The sequence below is a fragment of the Delphinus delphis genome, chromosome 1, assembly GCF_949987515.2.
Source record: "Delphinus delphis chromosome 1, mDelDel1.2, whole genome shotgun sequence".
Classification (NCBI taxonomy): domain Eukaryota; kingdom Metazoa; phylum Chordata; class Mammalia; order Artiodactyla; family Delphinidae; genus Delphinus; species Delphinus delphis.
In genome coordinates, this window is record NC_082683.1 from 60,319,567 (window position 1) to 60,343,760 (window position 24,194).

General features: G+C 38.2%; 1 protein-coding gene across 2 annotated transcripts; it reads left to right on the forward strand.

Annotated features, from left to right (window-relative positions):
- The first annotated feature begins 777 nt into the window (after positions 1 to 777).
- Positions 778 to 24,194, forward strand: CTH (cystathionine gamma-lyase). 2 transcript variants are annotated; one of them, XM_060023816.1, is made up of 12 exons: positions 779 to 1,118; positions 4,563 to 4,644; positions 6,222 to 6,317; positions 8,808 to 8,917; positions 10,989 to 11,120; positions 14,266 to 14,323; positions 14,766 to 14,843; positions 16,424 to 16,576; positions 17,879 to 18,000; positions 20,020 to 20,072; positions 23,093 to 23,231; positions 23,539 to 24,194. In XM_060023816.1, exons 1-12 carry the CDS (start codon positions 951 to 953, stop codon positions 23,563 to 23,565), a joined length of 1,218 nt encoding a protein of 405 aa, XP_059879799.1. In that variant the 5' UTR covers positions 779 to 950; the 3' UTR covers positions 23,566 to 24,194. The 2 variants fall into 2 exon arrangements, with proteins under 2 accessions (XP_059879794.1, XP_059879799.1); XM_060023811.1 differs by lacking the exon at positions 23,539 to 24,194 and having other exon boundaries at positions 778 to 1,118; positions 23,093 to 23,490.

A 24,194-nucleotide genomic window follows, 5' to 3' on the forward strand; every position in this document is an offset into this window, starting at 1 on the left:
TTGAGGCTCCAATAAGTTTTTCAAAGACACACATACTATATATATATTTTTTTTCATCAGGGAGAGTCTCTCTGGGTACTTCAAAAGAAGATAATGATGCTTGAAAAAAGTCGTTTGAATAGCTCTTAGGAAGCTGCTGGAATCCTGCTTAGAGATCCTTATCACAGTAGCTCTACTATTACCTAAGAAAAATATGACCCTCACTCCTGTTTCAATCAACATAATTACTGGGTCATTACAGAATTCAGCGTTGTTTCAAAGGCAGGCTGCCCTCAGTTAATGAGAATCCAAGCTGCACATTTGGCAGCTTGGGCCACCGTTTTCGTCACCGATCTCCACTTTGTTGCTTCGTCTGTCAGAACCGCCCTCAGGACAAAGGGCGGTTGGTGGAGGTGGGAGGGGTTGGGGCAAGGGCTACGGTAAGAGGAGGATATTTGCGTGGCCTGTTTACAGGTTACTCGGTTTCAGTGTCAAGGCAGTTTATTTGCACATCTCTGGCGAACCTCCGGTCTGAGGTCACACAGACGCCTGGGTGGCTCACAGGAGCCAGCAATGAAGCTTCCCTTGGGCCGGGACTCAGGAATTTCACCAGCAGGGACCAACCAAGGGGCCCAGGGACCCCGGCTTCACTCCAAGTCCTGTGCCGGAGGGTTGGCGGCGACGCTCCGGGCGACGCCTCCGCTGCCGGCCAATGAGGAGCAGGGACCGCGTAGGGGCCTGCGCTCATTGGGTCGCGGTGGTTCCGCCCCGAGGTGAAGCAAAGCTGCCGGCCCGCTAATAGAGTCTCAGCTACAGTCCGGCTTTTGTGCGCTCGCCGCTGGTCACCCTGCTGGGCATACCTTTACCTCTCTTTCGCCTAATTCTTCCGTGTCTTTTTCAAGCCCCGACTCACCAGTTTCACAGTTTTATCTTCCTTGCCCTTTAACTCTCACCTTCCTTCGCAGATCAGCATGCAGGAAAAAGACGCCTCCCCACACGGTTTCCTGCCTAGGTTCCAACATTTCGCTACGCAGGCCATCCATGTGGGCCAGGAACCAGAGCAATGGACTTCCCACGCTGTAGTGCCTCCCATCTCACTGTCCACCACGTTCAAGCAAGGGGCTCCTGGCCGGCACTTGGTGAGCTGGGTCTGTCTGGGGCGGTCCAGTGTTGGGCGGTAAAAGAGAGATGGCTTATAAATTAAGAAGGCACGCAAGTAATTTGTGAGGTTTAATTTGTGTATATCAGGAATGATGTTTGCTACACCTGTAAACCTCCTTGTAATAAAGCTTTGTATTGAATGGTTCAATGATCATATTTCTTTTGATAAGCATTTCTTTTGATAAGCAGGACTGGAAGGAACAGTTTGTCCAACATGCCCTATAGATTTGGACTGATATTCATGTGATTTTGGCAAATTTGCAGTTCAAAACTGAGTGTCATAACTTCCTTAAGTTACCTTTAGCAACAAAAATTGTAAAGATATAGTAAGGAGTCAACTAAGAAAAAAATTAAGAGTCTCATAACTCACCTGGAATCAAGATTATTCCCAGTAGCTATTAACTCCCAATATTATTCCAGTAGTTATTAATAGCCATTGAGCCAGATTCATAGTTACATTCTATCATGTGTATTACATATATTGCCTCAGATAATCCTTACAGCAATTCTAGTATGAACTAGGTTCTTATTTCCCTCATGAAAAACCTGAGGTTTGGGGATAAGTATCAATGCAAAGGCCACCTGGCTAGTAAGCAGTAGAGCCGGGATTCCAATGCAGTACTGCTCTGGAACCCCACCCACTCTTGGGCATTAGTCTATCCTGTGCTATACTACAGTAATGCTAGCAATAGTCTAACCCATTGCATCATTGTGGTTTAGTAATTAAGAGCTTAAATCATGTAGTCAGAGGACCTAGGTTTGAATTCTGACACCACCTCTTTTTAGCCAGTTGGTCTTGAGCAAGTTACTTGACTTATCTTAAGCCTCAGGTTGATCCTGTGTAAATGGGTTAATAATAGTACCTACCACATAAGTTGTTGATATGTATGTTAAGCTGCATTGTACATTATAACTGCTCAGTAGTTTGCTATTTCATGGTGTTCATATTTGCACTTTTTCTGTTTGATCTGGACAACAACCAGGTTAGAGAGCAAGACAGATATTATGTACTTTTTATAGAAAAGGAACCTACCCAGAGTCATAGATGAGATAGGCCTCTGTGTTCATTACATAGCTTTTCCTTTTTTGGTAGTATACTTGATGGATCTTGGAGTATTTAAAAGTTGCTGAGGTCCAGAAGAAATTACAGTTGACCCTTGAACAACAGGGGTTTGAACTGTGCAGGTCCACTTATATGTTGATTTTTTTCAATAGTAAATACTACAGTGCTGAATAATCTGCAGTTGTTTGAATCTGGGGACATAAACCACAGATATGGAGGAACCTCGGATATGGAGGTCTGACTATAAGTTGTACATGGATTTTCCACTGAGCAGGGGGTCGGTGCCCTAGCCCGGGAGTTCTTCAAGTGTCAACTGTAATTGAATACACTTTGTAGATCCAAAACCTTGATTATACTTCAAACACCTCTTTAGTGTGTTATGTTATATAAGTTGAGGAAAATTCTTTTAGACGTGGCCCTTTGTTTTGTGAAGTAGAGTTCTAAGGGCATTTCTACAACTGGTTTAGGATACTTCTAGCTACTATATTTTGTAATCAAATTGTGTACACAACCTGTCTTCCAAGTTTCTTCCTCGTGTAGGGCTTTGTGAATGTGTAGCTGCCCAAGCTTTAGCATTTAGTGCAAAAGTTAATAATTTATCTGTGATATTAACAATTAAATGTTTTCAGAGAGGCAGCAGGGGTGGTAAAATCCACAAACTCCTCTTAATATCTTTAAAATGTCAGTTAAGAGCACTAAAGAGAATTTGAGGAGCTGAATGAGAAGCATCTAATTCTCCACTTCCATCTGGAAAGTCATTGAATGAATGAGCGTGAGAATTGGCACTGAAATATGCTTCTCCCCCCACCTCCCTCCCCAACCACAAAGTTAAATCTCTGCAGTGAATATTTAGGGAGACATGGACTACCTTTCCATGGCAATAGCCACATGAATCTAAACTTTTTTTTCTGTCTGGAGTACAGCTGCAGGTCACATCAAGGAGGTGATGGTGGCCAGTAATGAGGATATCCTGGAGCCCTATAAAATGTCTACCCAGTTTGTCAAAAACAAGGAGACAAAAAAGGCAACAAAACTTAAATATCTATATCTATAGCCATATCTATATCTATCTCTAATACTGGGAGCTCCTGAATCAGAAACAGGTGTAAGAGTGGTTGTGTTTTGTTATGTGCTATGTGGGGCAGGAGGAGAAAAGTATGTATAGGATTTTTAGTGAGTGTTTAAGTCCTGGCTTTGAATTCTGGCACTGACATTCCCTGTAACATTTGGCTTTACTTTCTTTAGAGCAGATTGTGAGGATTAAATAAAATGACTGGATACAGAGAGAGACTGACAAATACTGTATGATATCACTTATATGTGGAATCTAAGAAATAAAAGTAACTAGTGAATATAACAACAACAACAAAAAAACAGACTCACAGATACAGAGAACAAACTAGTGGTTACTAGTGGGGAGAGGGAAGGGGGGAGGGAGGTTAAGGTAGGGGATTAAGAGGTACAAACTACTATATGAAATAAATAAGCTACAAGAATATATAGTACGGCACAGGGAATATAGCCAATATTTTATAATGACTACAAATGGAATATAACCTCTAAAAATTGTGAATCATTATGCTGTACACATGAAACTTATGTAATATTGTACATCAACTATACCTCAATAAAACTAAATAAATCAAATAAAATGACTGGATGAATTCAGGTAGTATAGTGTCATACATGTAAAAGGAATATAATGCAAAATTTAAAAAGGGGTTGTATAGAGCTGTTTTGCCGAGAATTACTCTCTTTTTTGAGTTGCTTTTGTAGAGCTAAGATCTGAACTTCGAGCATTTGTAAGATCTGTTCATAGCTTCCTGTTGGATGCTAAACAGAGCTCACAACACTTATTTTTTTAGGAAATGAAGTGCAGGTTAGAAATAGGTTTACTCTGTTGGTTCAGGTGGTTCCTGTTTCCTAATATCCCTAGATTAATGGGTAGAGGTGACTGTAACATAAAAACCACCATTTATCTAGTGGTTAGCACATGCCAGGCATCATGCAGAGAACTTATCTCATTTTATCTTCACATCAATTTTATGAAGTAGATATCTGTATTTTATTCCCATTTTAATGGTATGGAGATTGACTCTGGGAAATATTAAGTAACTAACCTATTGGCATGTAGCTCATAAGTGGCAGACACAGAATTCTAACCCAGTTTGGCTGACTTCAGGGCCTCTCCATACCACTACGGCCACAACAGTGATGCTTCTGTCTAATGGCAAGACATGTAATAGATAAATAACAGAAAGGCATGGCAGGATGGACCTGTAGTTGAGGAAATGTCTATGTTAAGACCCTGATAATAAATTTAAATCTCTTAGGATGAACTCTAACTTCTTTCCTTCAGGGTTTTGAGTACAGCCGTTCTGGAAATCCCACCAGGAATTGCTTGGAAAAAGCAGTGGCAGCACTGGATGGGGCTAAGTACAGTAAGTGATTGTCATTTCAAAGTTTGTAAAATCTAGAATCCATTCTTATTTGTATAGAAAAAATTACAGAGGTACAGAATGTAGAATTGGAAAGAAATAAGGATTAGCTAGTTCAAAACTCTTATTTTTTTATGACATTGAATTATTTGCTTGAGGTCCCACAGCTGACTTCATATATATATGTGTAATTATAAGGTGAAAATAAATATGAAGAGAGGCAAAATGGCAGAATTTGCCACTTAGAATTCATGTAAACGTACTCTTCGTCTGAAGCTGTCAGTATAAATAGATACAAATTAACTAAGTTTTATAATACCACCTATGAGAATATAAGCTTTGTTATACTCTGGTTCATTCACCTGCTATTTTGTGCCTGAGAGTAGCACCAAGGAACATTTGCAATAGCCAGGTACCCTTGATACTGTGCTTTGGGAGATTAGGGATTAACTCCTCAAAACTTGAATTTCTTCCGTGAAGGGAGTGGACGGCTGTTAAATCATCTTTGTACTTTCTATACAAATGATACTAATTGAGGGCAGAATCGTGAATTTAAAAAAGGAGAGTCTTAGGAGTTTTCTCACAGCAAGAGTGTAGGAATCAGAAATGTTAATATGAGCTTTGGTGTTTGTTTGGGATTGGGGGAGTTTCTTTTGTTTTGGGTGAGTTTTTTAAACACTAAATTTCTTAAATTTAGTAATGTGTGGGGAATATTATTCCCCACAGAAATTATAAAGGCTGAGGGTTCATATGCCAGACACTTTTTTCAGGTGGGCTCCAGAAAACACGGTTGTTTTTGAATGGGATTTAAAGGTTAGCTTTCTGTATGAATTCGTTGTTGGACCACAGATCTGCTTAGTAGAGAACTGCAATGTCAACCTCAACTTTTCTGAAAAAACTTTGCAAAAATTACATTTTCCAAGTTAATTGGATATCCCATCTACTGGTCACAAGTGATTTTTATCATCAAGGTGATACACTGATATTTTATCAGGATATTTTTCTTTACAGTGTTTAATGTGTACAATGCCAGTTATTTTTTTATTATTCAGTTTCACTATTTTTGTTCAATATGAGATTCAGGATCACATGTGTTTAAAGAGAATCCACATTAAAAAATTAAAAAAAAATAAAATTTATTAAATTTATCAGGTCTGATTGTGAGTTTTGTTAAAATATTTTCTCAACTGCATATCCATATAGTTAATGGATGAATCATATCTTAGCTCTGTTCCTCAAGTTTGAAATTTCTTTAGAGTTTGATACTTTTAAAGTGTAATTTAATTGGCAATTGGTCTTTTGTCTCCGAATTTTGTAAAGAATTATTTCTTTGAAGCTTTTCAGAGAAATGTTATAACCAAAGCAGAATTAAGTATTTTTATTTTAAAGATATTTTATTTTTGAAATAGAAAGGGGGATTTTGTAATGGTATTAATCAGGGGATTTCTGGTGACTCAGTAGTGACGGTTGTCTTTCAGTCAGCAGAGAGAGGGATATAAAGTAATGCAACTAAATACTGTAGGTGTTTTTAACCTATAGTTCTGACATTTTGGTTTACTCTAACTTGGTTTTTACCTTAGGTTTGGCCTTTGCTTCAGGTTTAGCAGCCACTGTGACTGTTACCCATCTCTTAAAAGCAGGAGACCAAATTATTTGTATGGATGATGTGTATGGAGGTAGGTGACCTCTCTCATTCATGTTGTTTCAGCTGATATTTGAAAGACAATAAAATGGGTCCTGAATTATCTTAACAGTGCTACCAGGATTATTGACTATTGATTATCTTTTCAAAATATGATGAACAACTCTATGCTGGTTCACACTTGATAAAGGAGGAGCATAAACACTTAGGGTCTATGCTCCAGAACTTGCTTATAAGAGAGATTGTTTAATAATAATTTTATTTAAGCAGCTGGAATGAGCTTATCCCAGATATATTCTACTCTAGAGAAGATAGTGTTTAAAGAGAGAGTGTTCTAGTGTAATTAAAAATTTTTACCTCCAGTGAAGATGGTCTATAACCTAAGTCATTCTCAAAGGGCTTAACTCTACCCAACCCTTAACCACCCCACCCCCTGCATTTTTTTTTTTAGGGAAGCTTCTGAAAAGCTGTTGAAAGCTATAGACCTCTTCCCAAAAAATGCACTTAAGACTATACCCAACGTTTATCATTTTAATTTTAAAATGATAAGGCTCCTCTCCAAGGACCCTTACCCCTTGAAACCTATCCATGGATACAAATTTAAGAACTTTCATTCCAAATTGTTTAAATGCTAGTTATATAAAGTGGTAAGTGGGAAGGTAAGGAAGACAAGTTGCCCTTACCTTTAAGTAAGACTGATTTTTGTGTTCAAAACAACAGCAAAAAATTTTGTAAGTATATTATACATATATACCAAATGCTTCCAAATAATTAAAATGTGATTTATGGAATATTATTATCATTTTATCTATCTCCTATTTGAACAAAAAGTTAAATCTGTAAGTTCTTTGAAGGAAGAGACTTACTCTTAGTAATCATTTTATCCCTCTCAGAAATTTGCAAAATGCTTTATATTTTATCATAGTACCCTATGATAGTCTGATGAATTGAAATTATAGAAAAATCAAATTTTTCATTACTATTATAATGTATTATAAAAACCTTTTGGTAAACATAGGTACAAAATCTTGAAAATTGCTGTTGATTTTTTAACAATTCTTTACATTCTTTTTCTATCTTATATTACCTAGGATCAGTCTACCAAAAGTCCAGTATATCTTTTTTTAAAAAATAAATGTATTTATTTATTTATTGGCTGCATTGGGTCTTCGTTGCTGCCTATGGGCTTTCTCTAGTTGAGGAGAGCAGGGGCTATTCTCTGTTGCTGTGCGCGGGCTTCTCACTGCCGTGGCTTCTTGTTGCGGAGCACGGGCTCTAGGTGCACAGGCTTCAGTAGCTGAAGCACGCAGGCTCTAGAGCACAGGCTCAGTAGTTGCGGCGCATGGGCTTAGTTTCTCCACAGCATGTGGGATCTTCCCGGACCAGGAATCAAACCCTTGTCCCCTGCATTGGCAGGCAGATTCTTAACCACTGCACCACCAGGGAAGTCCCTCCAGTATATCTTTTTTTTTTTTTTTTTTTTTTTTTGTGGTACACAGCCCTCTCACTGTTGTGGCCTCTTCCGTTGCGGAGCACAGGCTCCGGACACGCAGGCCCAGCAGCCATGGCTCACGGACCCAGCCGCTCTGCGGCATATGGTATCCTCCCAGACTGGGGCATGAACCCGTGTCCCCTGCATCAGCAGGCGGACTCTCAACCACTGCACCACCAGGGAAGTCCCTCCAGTATATCTTTGATGATAATTTTTTTTTCTTTTTTGGTTCACTATCAATAACAGCAAATTTTTCTTTAAATTTGCATATATATACATCAAATCCAGAACCGTATTTTTAAAAGAAGCCATTCTAAGTTGAATGATTTATCTTCTTTCACTGTAAAACTCTAGTAGTTTGATTTACATTGTCTCATTTGTCTACTAAAGCTTTCAGAACCGCATAACAAAAAGATTGAGAAAGAACAAAGGATAAAAACCAATTCTTTTCTCTTACCAAAGTATAATCAGTTTGAAATTTTATTTTGAATATTTCATTGGCATTGATTCATTTATTTTTTTTAATTTTATTTATTTATTTATTTAGTGGCGCTGGGTCTTAGTTGTGGCATGTGGGATCTAGTTCTTTGACCAGTGATCGAACCTGGGCCCCCTGTATTAGGAGCCTGGGGTCTTAACCACTGGACCACCAGGGAAGTCCCAGTTCATTTATTTTAGATTTGAGTAGTAGGAAGGAATTGTTTTAGAAAGATATTGATATTTCAGGAAGCATGCCACTTCATGTTTGAAGAGTAGAGATTGTATATTTTAAGAAACATTTTCTGCTTCACACAACTTGGTGTGGGTATCAAGTGTATTTTATTTGACTCTGATTTTTAGTTTAAAATTTAAGTCTTATATTCTTTAGTATATGAGAAGGTCAAACTATTCAAACAAAGTAGAATTGCTTTTAGTTGTTTCTTTATTGGTGATTGACACTTCCTTATATTTTTTAAGTGTTTATACTTTTAAGGAATTAATATTTCCTAATACAGTTTTCTTTTCATTTTATCTGACTCTCTTCTGCCTCAGGTACAAACAGGTACTTCAGGCAGGTGGCAACTGAATTTGGATTAAAGATTTCTTTTGTTGATTGTTCAAAAACCAAATTGTTAGAGGCAGCTATTACTCCAGAAACCAAGGTAACTCAGTTTTCAGTTTGTTTGTTTTCCTTGTGATGTTTTGTTTTCATCATTTCTGTTTGCTTGAGGAAATAATTTAAATCTGAATAACAAATTTTACTGGAAGCCATTGGAAACCATCAAGATTAGGATAGGTCTGACTTCTGTGTAGTACAGCATAATGGTTAGGTGCGTGCATTCTGTATTGGGATTCAAATTCTAATTCTGTATCATGGTTGGTGTATTATCATGGGCAAATTATTTAACCAAAGTCTCATTTTTTTTCATTTGCAAAATGGGGACAATTGTACCTGCCTTATTGAAAGGTGATTGTGTGAACTAAATGAGATAAGGCGTATGAAATGCTTATTACAGTACCCAATACATGATGACTGTTAAAAAATTTGTTAGCAAAAGCAGACAATTCTTAACTGCATTACCAAGCTAGTATTGGTAACAAAAGTCACCACAGAGTTTGGGTTACAGAAAAGGAAGTTTGTAAGGAAGCCCCCAAACCCTAAGCATAGTTTTAAGGGTTCTAAGGGATACTTCAGCAAAATGATAGAAACAGAGAATGAGCCACAAGCAGTCTTTAGCTTCCATCCTGGGAAGCTTGTATGCCACCGGAAGGTGTTTTGTGCTGGAATGAATGGCATATGTGATATTCTTTCTTGGGACTTCATTGAAATTCTGCATGGGGAAAAGAAGGACCAGTGCCTTTTATAAGTATCAGCCTTTTCCAACTTTTTGCTAATGATTAAAAGGTTTGAATTGTACTCAAGATTATGTTGCAGTGAATGCTAAAAAATGAAAAACTTTTCTCACACAAGTTACTTTGAAGATTAACACCAGGGTGAGCTTGAGTGATTAAGGCTTGTTTTTAAAGGAACTTTTTTTTGTTGTTGTTGTTGTTTTTTGTTTGTTTTCTTGCTTGGGAGAAAAGATTCTTATTAAAATAGCTGGTTTGAGTCTTTCTAAGGGAGGAAAGCATATTGTGTGTATATTAATTCTTGTCAATAGAACTTTATATAGTGCCTCTTTACCAACTTGAAATAATACATTTTTCCCCCTGAAATGTCTGCCTCATCATTTGAAGTAGATTTTTTAAGTCTACATAAAATCTATTTTGTATTTATTTACTTATTTTTATTTTAATTAATTTTTATTATGAATGAGAATAATAAATTCTTACCCAGAAATAAAATTTTATATGTTCTTAAATAATTCTGTTCTTGTAGAATAGGCATTATTTTAACTACCATGTCTTTTCTACAGTAAAACTCTAGAGTAGGAAGAGAGTTAAACCAGACCACTTGTCCATTTACATAGAAAAAAGAACCATTAATCCTTTTAAAAAGAAAGCTGTAGATAATGTCAATCAATACAGTGGCAGCTTGTTTAACAAACAGAATTCTTTTCTTTGGTCTTTTCTATAACTATCAAACATCCTTTATGTGCCTGGATTGTGCTTGGGTTTTGAATAGACAGATAAATATGATACTGTCTCTTAAGTGAGCTGTGGCCAGGTTTTCTGTTGTGTGTGTCACTTTTCTTCCTCACTCTAAAACCCATTCTCTTCTTCAAGTTCTGGGGACTTATTTTGTAGGTTCTAGTGCATCTGGCGTTAAGTTACTATTCAGGATATTTTTGGCGTCATAGAGATAGTTCTCTTTATTGAAGATTCCAGAATGTAAACTTAGACAACCTATGTTATTTATCTTTGAGAACAAAATTCCCAGACATTGAACTATCTCTTTGGAATTCAGCCTCTTTTTAATGGAAAATAATTACAATAATTAACTTGAATGCTTTTCTGCTTATGTGTACACTATCTCATTTGAGCCTTACAACAACTGTATAAGGTAAATATTATCAATCCTATCGTATAGATAAAAAATTGGAAGAACGTAGAGGGTTAGTTACTTACCTATGATGACTTCTTAGAAATTCATGGGGCTGGGATTCAGATTCAAACCTTTAAACTTCATCATCTATGGTCTTCCAATGTAGCCTCCCAGATGGTTACAGTATATGAGATAGATGTTTGGCAGTGTGTTTTTACAAACTATTGTCATTTACTGAATTGTTTTAGCTTGTTTGGATTGAAACTCCCACAAACCCTATCTTGAAGATGATTGACATTGAAGCCTGTGCACATACTGTCCATAAACATGGAGACATTATTTTGGTCGTGGATAACACTTTTATGTCGGCATATTTCCAGGTAAATGATTAGTAGATTACACAGGTAACTGTAATTAGGAGAGGAAGGACTTGTTTACATTAAATTACATGAAATCTGCTTATAATTATTGATTAGACAAAGAATTAAAATTGGATCTTTCCTACCATTAGTTAATATCTTTTCAACACTACGTTAATATGTTGTGTGGGACTTTGTGTGTTTTAAATGTTGTCTTAATTAAAGCTTTTAAGTTCTCTGTGTAAACTCTCTGAAGACCTGGCCGTATTATATGATTGTATATGTCAGTGCCTTACACATAGTAGGGGTTTCAATGTTTATGTTTTGGTTCCAGGTCAGTTATATTATTTTATATATATTTAAACCTGGCTAACTTTTCAAATAAAAGGAAGAGAAAAGCTATACTCAATGACATCTCAGTGTACATCACACATTATTTCTCCATTTGTCTTCCCTCTTTCTAGTTTGTCTTCCCTCAGTGCTTCGAAGACCATGCCCTGCCCTCTATATCTTTACCTTATTTGTATCATGAATTTCTACTCCATGTTTCACCTTGTATCTGTGAGTACAGCTCCTTTACAGTGCTCCTTTTAGACTCTCTCTTTTCCTGCCTGTCCTCTACATACATCTCTTCCCCACTCAAACCCTCCCATTCATCTGCAATTCCTTTCTTTCTTTTCTTGTACATTTTTCCAGATTCTTCTTTTCTGCTTTGCTCCTTTTGGTAGATCATCTTGGGATCTCTCTATAATTGACTGGTTGTCTGCCTTTTCCCCACACGTTCTCCTTTTGTTTCCTCTGAGTAACCTAACTCTGTTTCCTTTCTTTATTAGGAGTTACCATCTCCCTGCTATTTCCTTTTTGTCTGTATCCTGTGGTCATTCTTATTACACCTCCTGTAGTTCACCTTTATTCTGCAGAGCTCCTGAAACCCAAGCTCATTTTCTCCAACTCTTCAATTAGGCAGATGTTTACAAGCTCAATTGTTTATATTCCCTGCCTCTGTTCTGGGTCCCTGAAGTTGGCTGACTCCCTAGGAGTCTGCACAAAGCTGTTCTTCACCTTACTCCATTTTATTCGGAAGGCACTACCATGTTTTACCTTCCTTTCCTGAAACACATTTCCTGGCTACAATGTGTTCAGATGGCTTCATGTGTCATCTACCTTTGGCTCATGATATAGCTTCAGCTGATTCTTTTTTTTGGTACGCGGGCCTCTCACTGTTGTGGCCTCTCCCGTCGCGGAGCACAGGCTCTGGACGTGCAGGCTCAGCGGCCATGGCTCACGGGCCCAGCCGCTCCATGGCATGTGGGATCTTCCCGGACCGGGGCACGAACCCGTGTCCCCTGCATCGGCAGGCGGACTCTCAACCACTGTGCCACCAGGGAAGCCCCAGCTGATTCTTATATCAAGTAAGGCAGTCTGTTTCCAAGTGAAAATCTCCTGGCATCATCTATTTGTCCCAGGTGATTTTCACTCTTGGAGTCTTTATCCCAACTCCTTACCCCATCTACCACTTACAGTAGGGCAGTTATTATAGCATAGGATTGCTCTAGCTGAGTCATCATGAGTCCTGTATATTCCCAAAGAGATCGCATGAATCATTTTAGCTGGGCCTGCCCAGGTTACTCATCAGGCCTGGCCCTTTTTCTCCTATTGTTGTCACTAAAATAGGTCCAGTTTTTCCACCTTTCTGAAGCCCACATCATATTCCTAATGCCAGGGACTGCAATTTGCTTCATTTCAGTCTGGATTCATTCCAGTTGAATTAATCAGAATCACAGTGTCCCTAGGCAACCACAAACCAAATGTGGAACCACATTTGGTTCCACAAAGCAAATCTTCTGAAAAGATCCTCTCATTATTTTACACTCATGAAAAGTGGGTATGTTCTGTCTTTCCTGTCTTTTGTCTTCTTGATCTTTTATAAGTCTCACAAAAGGCAAAATGGACATACAAGCATAAAGTTTCCACGTAGAACCTCTGAATTCCGGTAGTCTGAGTCCTGTCTCTACCAATTTTTTAAATCTGAGTGATCTATTTTATTTTTCTTAGTCCCTTTTCCCCATCTGTGCAATTAGTCATAAACATACTGATTTTATTGAATTAGATAAAGTATTTTGAACAATGCTTCACTGGGTTATGTAAAGTGCTTCACTGGGTTATGTAAAGTAACTCATGATTCTTGGAGCATAATGGCATCAACAGTTGTTAGTTATTGGTTTTAATTTTTCCTTTTGACCATAGAGTTTACAGAATGTTAGCACTGGAAGAGGCCTCACACAACATCTAGTTTGACTCATCACTTTAGAGATGAGCAAACACATATATAGAGAGTGCTTTGAGGAATACCACACTTAAAATGTCCTATTTTTGAAACCCTAAATGAAAAGTCCCATAGCCCCCAGCTAGGGAGGTTAAACACACACACACACACATGCGCGCGCGCACGTATGCACACACACATGCATACACACACTTTATTTTAAAGGAAATTTAAATGGAAAGATGTTGATATAACATTATTTAGTGAATAAGTTGATTATTAGTTTAATTTTCACTGTAAATAAAGACATCTAAGACTAAAGAATTACTTTGCAGGAAAGTTCAGTGAGGGAAAACAATCTAAACAAATTTCCTTATAAGTGATTTTACACTTGACAAAACTAGTATAATAAAAGAGTAATTAAGAGTCAAGATCATGGCAAATCAATAAATAACCACAGCATACATTGTAAGGTTTTAATGATTAAAAACCTAAGCAAATCACTTTTATACTTACTTGACAGAACAATTGCTAAATGTGTCAACTATTCCGTGTTTACTGAGTCATAAAATGCCAACATCTCTGCTAAAGGTAATAAATTTAGGGGCTAGTCAGCAACTGCTGTAAAGAAACAAGTTCAGAAGACCTGTTGACCTGAGTTTATCTGCTATTTCCAGAAAATTTGTGCCTTTGGATTTAATACTGGTTCTAATACTTTGTATTTTTATTTGGTGTGAGGGAGGAAAGGGAAAGATAATACCAGAGTTCCTGGAAATTTTAAGATGTGCGTATTTTTAAAAGTTAGAATAGGAATGGAATTTACAATAATAAATAGGCAGGCAATGAAGCATATTTTCAAGTGATTTCCCATCTGGAATAAAAACCTTTTATTCTTTTCAGCGGCCTTTGGCTCTGGGAGCTGATATTTGTATGTATTCAGCAACAAAATATATGAATGGTAAGACAGTCTTCACTTAGAATGTTCTTTTCCATCAATAGATGAAAGTAGCATAAGACTTTATCCTTTTATCCCTTTACTTCTATTATTCAGGTTTTCTCTGTGACTCATGTAGAAAGTAAGAAAATACTTTGATTAAATATAGGACTTCATTTATAGCAGACAAAACTATGCTCATGATTTAACAGCAGAGGATTAAAATTTACTATAAATGTTATATTTTTATCCTGCTGATAGCTTAAAAAGAAACATTTAATTTTTACATTATTTTAATTTTATTGTTTAAGGTATAGCTTTTGCTAAAGTTTATTTAAACTGACTCTATAGCGATTTTTCCCAGAGTTTTTTCAAGTGAAAGTCACATTTTAGAAATTATAAGCTGAGGAATAAACATATGTTGTTTTTAATTTAAAGTTTTTTGGTTTTGTTTTGTTTTTTTTAGGCCACAGTGATGTTGTGATGGGCTTAGTGTCACTTAATTCTGAGAGGCTTCATGATAGGCTCCGATTCTTGCAAAATTGTAAGTATTAAAAAACCCAAATTTCCCCTTATGCTCTCAAAGTGACTACATTTGATATTTGTATTTCCACTAAGTGCTGTGAAGTGATAGCATTCCACTAATTTAGGAAGAAATGAGAAATAGTGGGAAAAATTCTGATTTTTTAGAGGAAAGAGAAATTGGGTTATAAAAATACAGTTATAACATAATAGGGCTTTACAACATGACCAAGAGATACGTTTTGTTATTTTTCAAAGCCATGTTAATTTTGATCATAATTTGGTAAAGCTCAAGTAAATTTTTGTTTTTTTCTGTCCCACCGAGCATCACGTAGGATCTTAGTTCCCTGACCAGGGATCAAACCCGCTCTCCTTGCATTGGAAGTGTGGAGTCTTAACCACTGGACCACCAAGGAAGTCCCTCAAGTGAATTTTTAGTTTTATGACTTAATGGATTCTTTTGTCTCTTTTTTTAAACATTTGGAATGATGGCTTTCTTATACTATACCTTTTATATCTGAAATGATGATAACTTTTAAATGGCACTTAACATATAAACTTATATTTTTCAACAGGTGTCTAAACGTCTGTTTTCTGTTTAGATTGTTTTCTTATCTCAGGTATGGAGAAGGGTTTATTGGAAGAGACTTGATTTAACCACTGTGATTTGACAGAAAGATAAGATACAAACATAATTAGGAATAAAAATCCCCTTCCAGGGAATACATGTTGGGTAGCAAAAGGGGGCACTGAGGAAGGAAACCAAAATTTATTGCTTGATAAATTCCTTTCATTTACAAAAAAAAAAAAAAAAGGACTGAGGCACGTATCCTGGAGGCATGGGAAATCACAGGCTGCTTTAGACAAAAGCTAAATAGAATATTGGTAGAACACTCAGAAATAATAGGAGCTGAACTGCTATTTTCTCTGTGTATTATAATACTCTGTCAAAGAAATACAAGATTAAACTATGTCCTTTCATTAAAATCATAGAAAAGACTTGATGCTCATATTTGAAAAGTTCATATCATTGTATTTGTACTTAATTTTCAGGATAATTCATTTTCCCTCTCATTTTTTTAAAAATAAATTTATTTATTTATTTTTGGCTGCGTTGGCTCTTAGTTGCTGCGCGTGGGCTTTCTCTAGTTGCGCTGAGCAGGGGCTACGCTTTGTAGCGGTGCGTGGACTTCTAATTGCAGTGGCTTCTCTTGTTGCAGAGCACGGGTTCTAGGCACGTGGGCTTCAGTAGTTGTGGCACTCCGGCTCAGTAGTTGTGGCTCACGGGCTTAGTTGCTCCACGGCATGTGGGATCTTCCCAGACCAGGGCTCGAACCCGTGTCCTCTGCATTGGCAGGTGGATTCTTAACCACTGTGCCACCAGGGAAGCCCTCCCCTCTCATTTTAAAGCCCATTTCACTAAGCATGTTTTATGCTTCATTCTCATGTTTCTAATTTGATATATTAATTTTTCCCACTAAAACTCAAACATTGGTCTTTGTAGCTAACTTCTCAGAGTCACTATAATGAAAAAGAGCAGTGAGAGGATTTTCTGGGTGCCTCCTCACCTTCAGACTAATCCAGGACATGTTCATTTTGCAGCTCTTGGAGCAGTTCCATCTCCTATTGACTGTTACCTCTGCAATCGAGGTCTGAAGACTCTACAAATCCGCATGGAGAAGCATTTCGAAAATGGAATGGCAGTTGCTCAGTTTTTGGAGTCGAATCCTTGGGTAGAAAAGGTTATTTATCCCGGTATGTTAATCTGCTTTCTAAGCACATATGCTTACACTAGGATTTTAAGTGTCATCCTATGCATCCTGTTTATGTAACATTTGTTTGTAAGTTAGGTGCTTTCATGTATTTTTATGTTGTTCACTTATTGAGCTTTTTGTGTGTCTGTGTGTCAGGCTTTTTGGTGGGTCTGATGGTAAAGAAGATGGACATGATCTCTGGCCTAGTGTTGTCTATAGTCTAGTGGTTGCTTGGATGTTAAAAAATTAATCTTACATATTTGATGTTCCTGTCTTTAGCTTGAAGGTTTGTGTATACCTGTTCCAGGATTGCAACCTTGTACTTTCCAGTAATTTGCTGGTAATCTTATCAGTCTGATATTCCGCATTAGCTCTAACTTTTATCTCATATAGATTGAGACTTGATACTTGGTACCAAAACTCCCCCGAAATTCTATTACATTTTTTTGGAATTTCTTCACCTTTACAACATCTAGAAATGCTCATGTGAGTTAGCAGACTTACATGTTACTCTTTGGATTTATTTTACCAGACTTTTTAATTGTGGTCTGGTCGTCTTAAGTAAATAGTTCTTTTAAACCCTTTTGAGGTGTGCATCCATGTAGTCTTGGGTGTAAAGGAGAATTAGGCTTGATCCCTGCCCTTAAGGAATTTAGATAAGGCAAGGCAGAAATACGTATGAGATTAAATGCCCTAATATGTACACTAGGTATAGAGCTGTTGACTGGTGTGCATTTTGAATGGAGGAAGGGAGAAAAGTTTTGGGCTGTGCCCTGAGGAGTTGGTAGCATTTGTTAAAAGGTCATGGACAAGACATTTCAGATTTTTTCCATAAGTGTTTATTAAAGCCAACCATGGGCCAGGCCTTGCACTCGGAACTAGGATCCAATTATTAATAAAAGAAATAGCTTTCTCCTCATGGAGTTAGTCTGGTGGATAAGACAGACATTAAGCAAAAAAATTACAGAGGATATAATTAACAGAGGGAAGGGGGCAGTCAGTGGAGAGAATGTTCCAGGTTAAAGGGACAGCATATGCAAAAGTCCCAAGATGAAAAAGAGTGTGATGCCACTGGTGTAAAGAAAGCTGGCATGGCTAGAGCAAGGAGAGACCAGAAAAGATAGGTCAAAATGAAGCTAGAGAGATAGACAGGGACCAGAACAAGAGGTCAGATGTCAACATGGCATAAAGCTCATTATTAGGCTTATTTGCAGTTGACTTAAGCAAATGGTGATTTTGTTGTTGTTCTGAAATTACATGTTTGACTCTAAAATAAGACATTCGTTATACCTTATGACTACAGGACTGCCCTCTCATCCTCAGCATGAGCTGGCAAAGCGTCAGTGCACAGGTTGCCCAGGGATGATCACCTTTTATATCAAGGGCTCCCTTCAACATGCTGAGACTTTCCTCAAGAACCTAAAGGTAAACTTTCAAACTAGTTTTTTAAACTGTAGACGTTAAGACCTTCTTATAACATTATTATAGTCATTATTTCTCACTTCCACCTGACTCATATTAATGTTGTTGTACCTGGAGTTCACACCCACAAGCCTCTTTGTCATGAAATGCTTTGGGTTGGAAAATCACTTGAAACAAGAGTGTTGCAGTAGCAGATATATGAATCTGCTTACTTAACTTATTTAACTCTGCACACTGCCGTCCATTTGAGAGAGACAGAATGTTCTAATCCATTGGTTTTTAAATTTAAAGTGAACCGTCTTTTCAAATGAAGTATTATATGAAACCGCAGTAGTGTGTGGTCACTGCAATGACGAAAGACTGTTCTGAAATCCAGCCTAGGAATGGCTTTCTAAACCCTGCACCACCCAGGTTGCATCTGCCTGGAGTGACGGAAGGGAGGCCTTTGCCTAATGTTCACAGAGGCAGAAGGCTCTCAGGGGCCCTGGGAGAGAGACCTGTGTAACTCCATACTTTGAGCTCATGCAGTAATGTATTTAAGACTGAGTTTTAAATACTACAGATCTAAAGAAAAGGATGCTTCTGGATTAGTCAAAGTTCTATTGGTTCTAAAATTTGTCCACTTCTAAAATCAGAAATATAGTAGTGCACATTTGATTTAACACAGTTGTGAGAAGAATTTTTAACATGTTGTGAAATTCTATGACACTATAACACTAAATACAACAACCAAGTTTTTTTCCCTTCTTCCCTAGGAAGGGGTTAAATAGATGTATTAATTTAGTGAGTGATACATATTAATGAGTAAGTTTGTATAACTTGATAGACATTTAGAGATTTTTATTTAAAGGTTAACCACAGAGCTATGTCTCAAGTGTAATAATTCTGAGGTTTTAGAGCTCATGTTATTGTGCTGGGTCTTAGTTGCAGCTGAAGGGCTCCTTAGTTGTGCCTCATTGGCTCCTTAGTTGCGGCACGTGGGCTCCTTTTATTAGTTGTGGCAGGCGGGCTCCTTCTTTGCAGCTCAAGGGCTCCTTAGTTGATCTTTGTCTGCTCCTTAGTTGCAGCATGTGGGCTCCTTAGTTGCGGCTCACCATCTCCTTAGTTGTGGCACATGAACTCTTAGTTGTGGCATGCATGTGGGATCTAGTTCCCTGGCCAGGGATCGAACCTGGGCCCCCTGCATTGGGAGCGTGGAGTCTTAACCACTGTGCCACCAGGGAAGTACCGATCAACTTTTTTTTTTTTTTTTTTTTTTGTGGTACGCGGGCCTCTCACTGTTGGGGCCTCTCCCGTTGCTGAGCACAGGCTCTGGACGCGCAGGCTCTGTGGCCATGGCTCACGGACCCAGTCGCTCCGCGGCATGTGGGATCCTCCCGGACCGGGGCACGAACCCGTGTCCCCTGCATCGGCAGGCGGACTCTCAACCACTGCGCCACCAGGGAAGCCCACCGATCAACTTTTAATGTTTTAAAAATTAACACATAATATGTCTAATTGGGGCGTCCCTGGTGGCGCAGTGGTTAAGAATCTGCCTGCCAATGCAGGGGACACAGGTTCGAGCCCTAGGCTGGGAAGATACCACATGCCGTGGAGCAACTAAGGCCGTGCGCCACAACTACTAAGCCTGTGCTCTAGAGCCCGCGAGCCACAACTACTGAAGCCCATGTGTCTAGAGCCCGTGCTCCACAGCAAGAGAAGCCACCACGATGAGAAGCCTGTGCACTGCAATGAAGAGTAGCTCCCGCTCGGCGCAGCTAGAGAAAGCCCGGGCGCAGCAACAAAAACCCAATGCAGCCAAAATAAGTAAAATAAATAAATTAATTAATTTAGTCTGGTGAAATCATTGTTATGGATTTTATTCTGATTTTTTCTCCAAGTTTTTATCCAATTTGTAGTTTATTCATAATTGCACCATTTTCCATCCCCCGTCCCGAGGCCATTTTATCAACAACATTTATTTTTAGATTTTAGTATTTTTATTTTAGTAGAAGATCTATATTAATATTTTCTTTGCCACAGCTATTTACGCTGGCTGAGAGCTTGGGAGGATATGAAAGTCTTGCTGAGCTTCCGTAAGTATTTCTGTTTTTCTCAGTATTTTAACTTTGATTTCAGCTGTAATGATTGTTTGGAAAAGGAGTAGAATAAAATCGGGGATCATTCAAGATATTTAGCAATAAGAGCAGCATGGCACTATCTAGTTGGAATGGACTCTAACTCCATAGAATGGAGACCCTGATAAAAATCTAATGGGGGCTACTAAACAGTAAGCTGCGTCCTCCCAAATTTTGCTTTTTTCCTATTTGCCTGAAGGAGATTCCAGCGGTAATTCTCTGACCTCCGAACCAGGGCCACTTGTTCTACTCCACTCTGCTCTGGAAGGGAGGTTGGAGACTTTGTACCAGAAGGGCTGATTTTAAGACTCCAGGGGAAATTGAGAATGTGTTTCTGATAAAAAAAATCCTCCATACTCTTATTTATCAGAGGAGAGCCCAGCTAGTTACCATCAAGTCTGTTTGTTTTCTGTTTTCTGTGGGGTAAATGGCTCTGTGTCATCTGTGACATAAACCCAAAATTCAACTGTATTCCTGACCCTTCATTAACTGACCCAACCAATTCATCTAATTTTATCAAAGCACCAGAGGATAATAGAACACAAAACAGCCTAAGATCAGGGAGTCCAACAGCTTATATTACAGACAAGGAAACAACGGTTCAGAAAGTTTTGCTGATGAATCAAATGTCACACAGGAATATGTTAGCAACTTCACTCTTGAGGCTTTGCGTCAGAAACTGTGAGCGGAGAGTTTAAAGCAGCCTTGATCTGGATTTGAGAACATCAATCACTTAACCTTTGTGCTTCAGTCTTTTCATCCATAAAATAGTATTAATAATTAAAATAATGATTATTATTTAATGATTATCTGTCCCAGCAAGCATTCCTGAGCTACATCCTGTTTTTCTTTTTACGTTTCTATGACCATATATTATAATTATTACAGAGATAAATTAATATCATTACCTATTAATTTTCAACTGTATTAAATGCATGGTATATTTCTATGTTTTAATTTTCATGAACATTTCTTTTTTTTTTTTTTTTTTTTTTTTTTTTTTTTTGCGGTACGCGGGCCTCCCACTGCTGTGGCCTCTCCCGCTGCGGAGCACAGGCTCCAGACGCGCAGGCTCCGCGGCATGTGGGATCTTCCCGGACCGGGGCACGAACCTGCGTCCCCTGCATCGGCAGGCGGACTCTCAACCACTGCGCCACCAGGGAAGCCCTTCATGAACATTTCTGAAATAACTATGTGCAGAGGAATGTCAGGGATTACTAAAATTTAGGCACATTTCCTGCCCTGGTTTAGTAGTTTATAGTTCATGCGGAGAGTCAGGCAATTTCATAATCTTTAAAAAAAAAAAATGAAACCCAAATAATGATTCAAATAATTAAAATAAGCCATAGAGGTTTTTGTTAGTCTTTCAGGAAAATGCTTGCTAATAAGTCTGGATGCACAAGAGGGCACACTCAGCATATGAAATTGGTTTATTTTTCGTAGTAATGCAATGTATATTACTTTAAGGCTCTCTTAAAAGTAGACCTTGCTTGATTTATTTAGGGATGTGGTTTAAAGTTGCTTGGCCCTCAGGAGCTCCAGCTAAGCGCTAACCCCAGTGCCAGTGGAAGCATAAATTTAGGTCAGAGCTTGTCTGTTTTATCACCCTCATTCTGTGTCTCCCAACAACGCTGCAACCAGTGCAGCATTGCAGTCAGCGGGGAGGAAGCTGAGCCAACATGTACTGGGTTGGTCTCCCAGCCTAACAACGTGTGTTAACTTGGTGACCTTAGAAAACTTACTTATCCACTCTCAATTTCAGTTTTCTCGATTGTAAAATGTGGATAAAAGTGTACTGAGATAAGGAAATTGACTGAGGCCAGGTAACTTTTACAAGCCCAACACAGCCAGTATGTGGAGGGGCTGAGAATCATACCCAAGTCTATTGGTCCCAGAAGCCTAAGTTCTTATTTCTACACATTCACTCTCTTTTAAGGAATTAAGAGCCTAAAAAGGCAGAACATTTTAAGGAGGAGGTTTGCATGTAAAACTTCATTAGAGTGATCAAAGAAGATATTCATTTACTTTGGACACAACTCAGATTTTCTTTCCATGGGCCTGAAGTGGATAGGAGAAAGTGATTCCTTCTGCGTGTGGTGGAAGGGGATGGTGGAATGTTGGGGGCAGTGTACATCTAAGCGCTCCCTAAGACTATATAAGCCTCCCCTCTGTGATGTCTCAGCCCGCAGAGATTCTCCCTCCTCTGATCTCCGGCAGTTCTTATTGTCCATACTTGTTTGGTATTTGCTGTAGACTGTTCCGTTTTGTGAATTGTCATAGTCTTTAGCTCCTGCTTTGTTACTTAAAGAAAATATCTCATTCTTCTTGGTTTCCCAATTCTTACTATAGAGCCTGAACCATAGTAGGTGCTCTACCCTTACCCATGCTGACGATGACGATGAGTTGCTACGTGATCTTGAACATCCTCTGAGGCCTCTGTGTCATGAGTTATGTGTTGGAATTAATTCCTAATGCTTAGTAATTGCTACCAGTGATCGTAGGTTGTCTTTCCCTGATCTGCCTCAGAAGGTCCAGTTCTGGATTGATCCTTTGATCCAGATGGAATTAATTCTGACCAGCTCTTGATCCAAGAGGCCTCTTATAAGTGCAGCTGGTTGGTCATGGGGTGTATGACTTCTGGCCAAGGCCTCATTCAGGTTGGTGTTAAAATCCACACACTGGAAGCTATGTCTTCCCCTCCTGCATGGGGGTGTTTGACTGGCACCTTCAGTGTCCGATTGAGTATACCTTACTGATGGTATGAAAACAATAAAAGATCTTTGTGTTCATTTAAAATCATGACTAGAAATGATAATTTGCACAATTCCTTAATTTTTTGCCTGCGAAACATTGTAGGTGTATGAAGCATTTGATATTTAGAGTAGAAAAATTTTGAAAATAGTTGCAATTTATGAGATAGAAACATGCATCCCCTGCTACAATATAGTGATCAAAACTTTGCTCGTTCTTTCTTTCAGGGCAATCATGACCCATGCTTCAGTGCCTAAGAGCGACAGAGAAGTCCTTGGAATTAGTGACACACTGATTCGACTCTCTGTGGGCTTAGAGGATAAACAAGACCTACTGGATGATCTAGATCAAGCTTTGAAGGCAGCAGTAAGTTTTATTTTAGTGTGTGTGTGTGTGTGTGTGTGTGTGTGTGTGCGTGCGCGCGCGCGCGCACATGCTTAATCTTGGGAGCAGCGGGTCACTATGTTTATAGAGTGGCCTCACTATGTTTATAGAGTGGACCGTAAACGTTTTCTCTTTTCTTATTACAATATACAGGGTGTATAAATGTATAGGGAAATCAGTCGAAATGCAGATTTAAAAGAATGTAGTCTTCAGAAAAGAATTCTTGGAGGAGGTGAAGTCTTTGCCTGAAGGTTTAATAACATATTTTTCTTGTGCACTGTTAATACAGCACTCTCCAAATGCAAGTCACAACTAGCATTCCAGAACTGCTATTAGAGGTTGCTTCCTGCAAAAAGATCAAAACTTCTGAATAATTGAATGGACCATTACTGAGCCTTTGCAGAGTTTTCAAGTGAAAATTTTAAGGGACTTTATTACCTTTCACAACTGTAATCTTCCTGGTATCATTCCTGTTAAAAACTTTCCTCTTTCCCATATTGTAATTGACAAGTCAATTCTGTTAAGATCTTTTTGTTAATTTGGATATACATTTGCCTCTGAAGGAGGTGAGATTTGTGCTGCTATTGGGGATTGTGTTCTTTTTTTCAAGCTTAAGATTTATATTGATCATGTTTACAATATAATGGCATTTCATTTTTCATGTTTTCTGAGGAATTTAAATTATTAAATGAATGTTCTTAAATCAAGGGTGATTTTGTATATTGTTGAAAATTGCACTCAAAGCAATGGTTTACACTTAATTACCATAAGCCAAAAATCAAATATCTGAAAAGTCTGTGAAATTTTACTGATTTAAGGTTGTACTTACTATTTTTTTAAAAAATAAATCTAATTATCAAATGTATCCCATTGTGATATTTCTGTACTATGTGGCATTAAATTGTATTCCTGGGCCCTTTTAATTCCCAACTCTTAGAGGTCTCA

Coding starts and splice junctions, on each gene's coding strand:
- CTH (XM_060023811.1), top strand. CDS start 951: ATGCAGGAAAAAGACGCCTCCCCACACGGTTTCCTGCCTAGGTTCCAA. Junction 6,318..8,807: donor TATGGATGATGTGTATGGAG/GTAGGTGACCTC, acceptor CTTCTGCCTCAG/GTACAAACAGGTACTTCAGG. Junction 8,918..10,988: donor CTATTACTCCAGAAACCAAG/GTAACTCAGTTT, acceptor GAATTGTTTTAG/CTTGTTTGGATTGAAACTCC.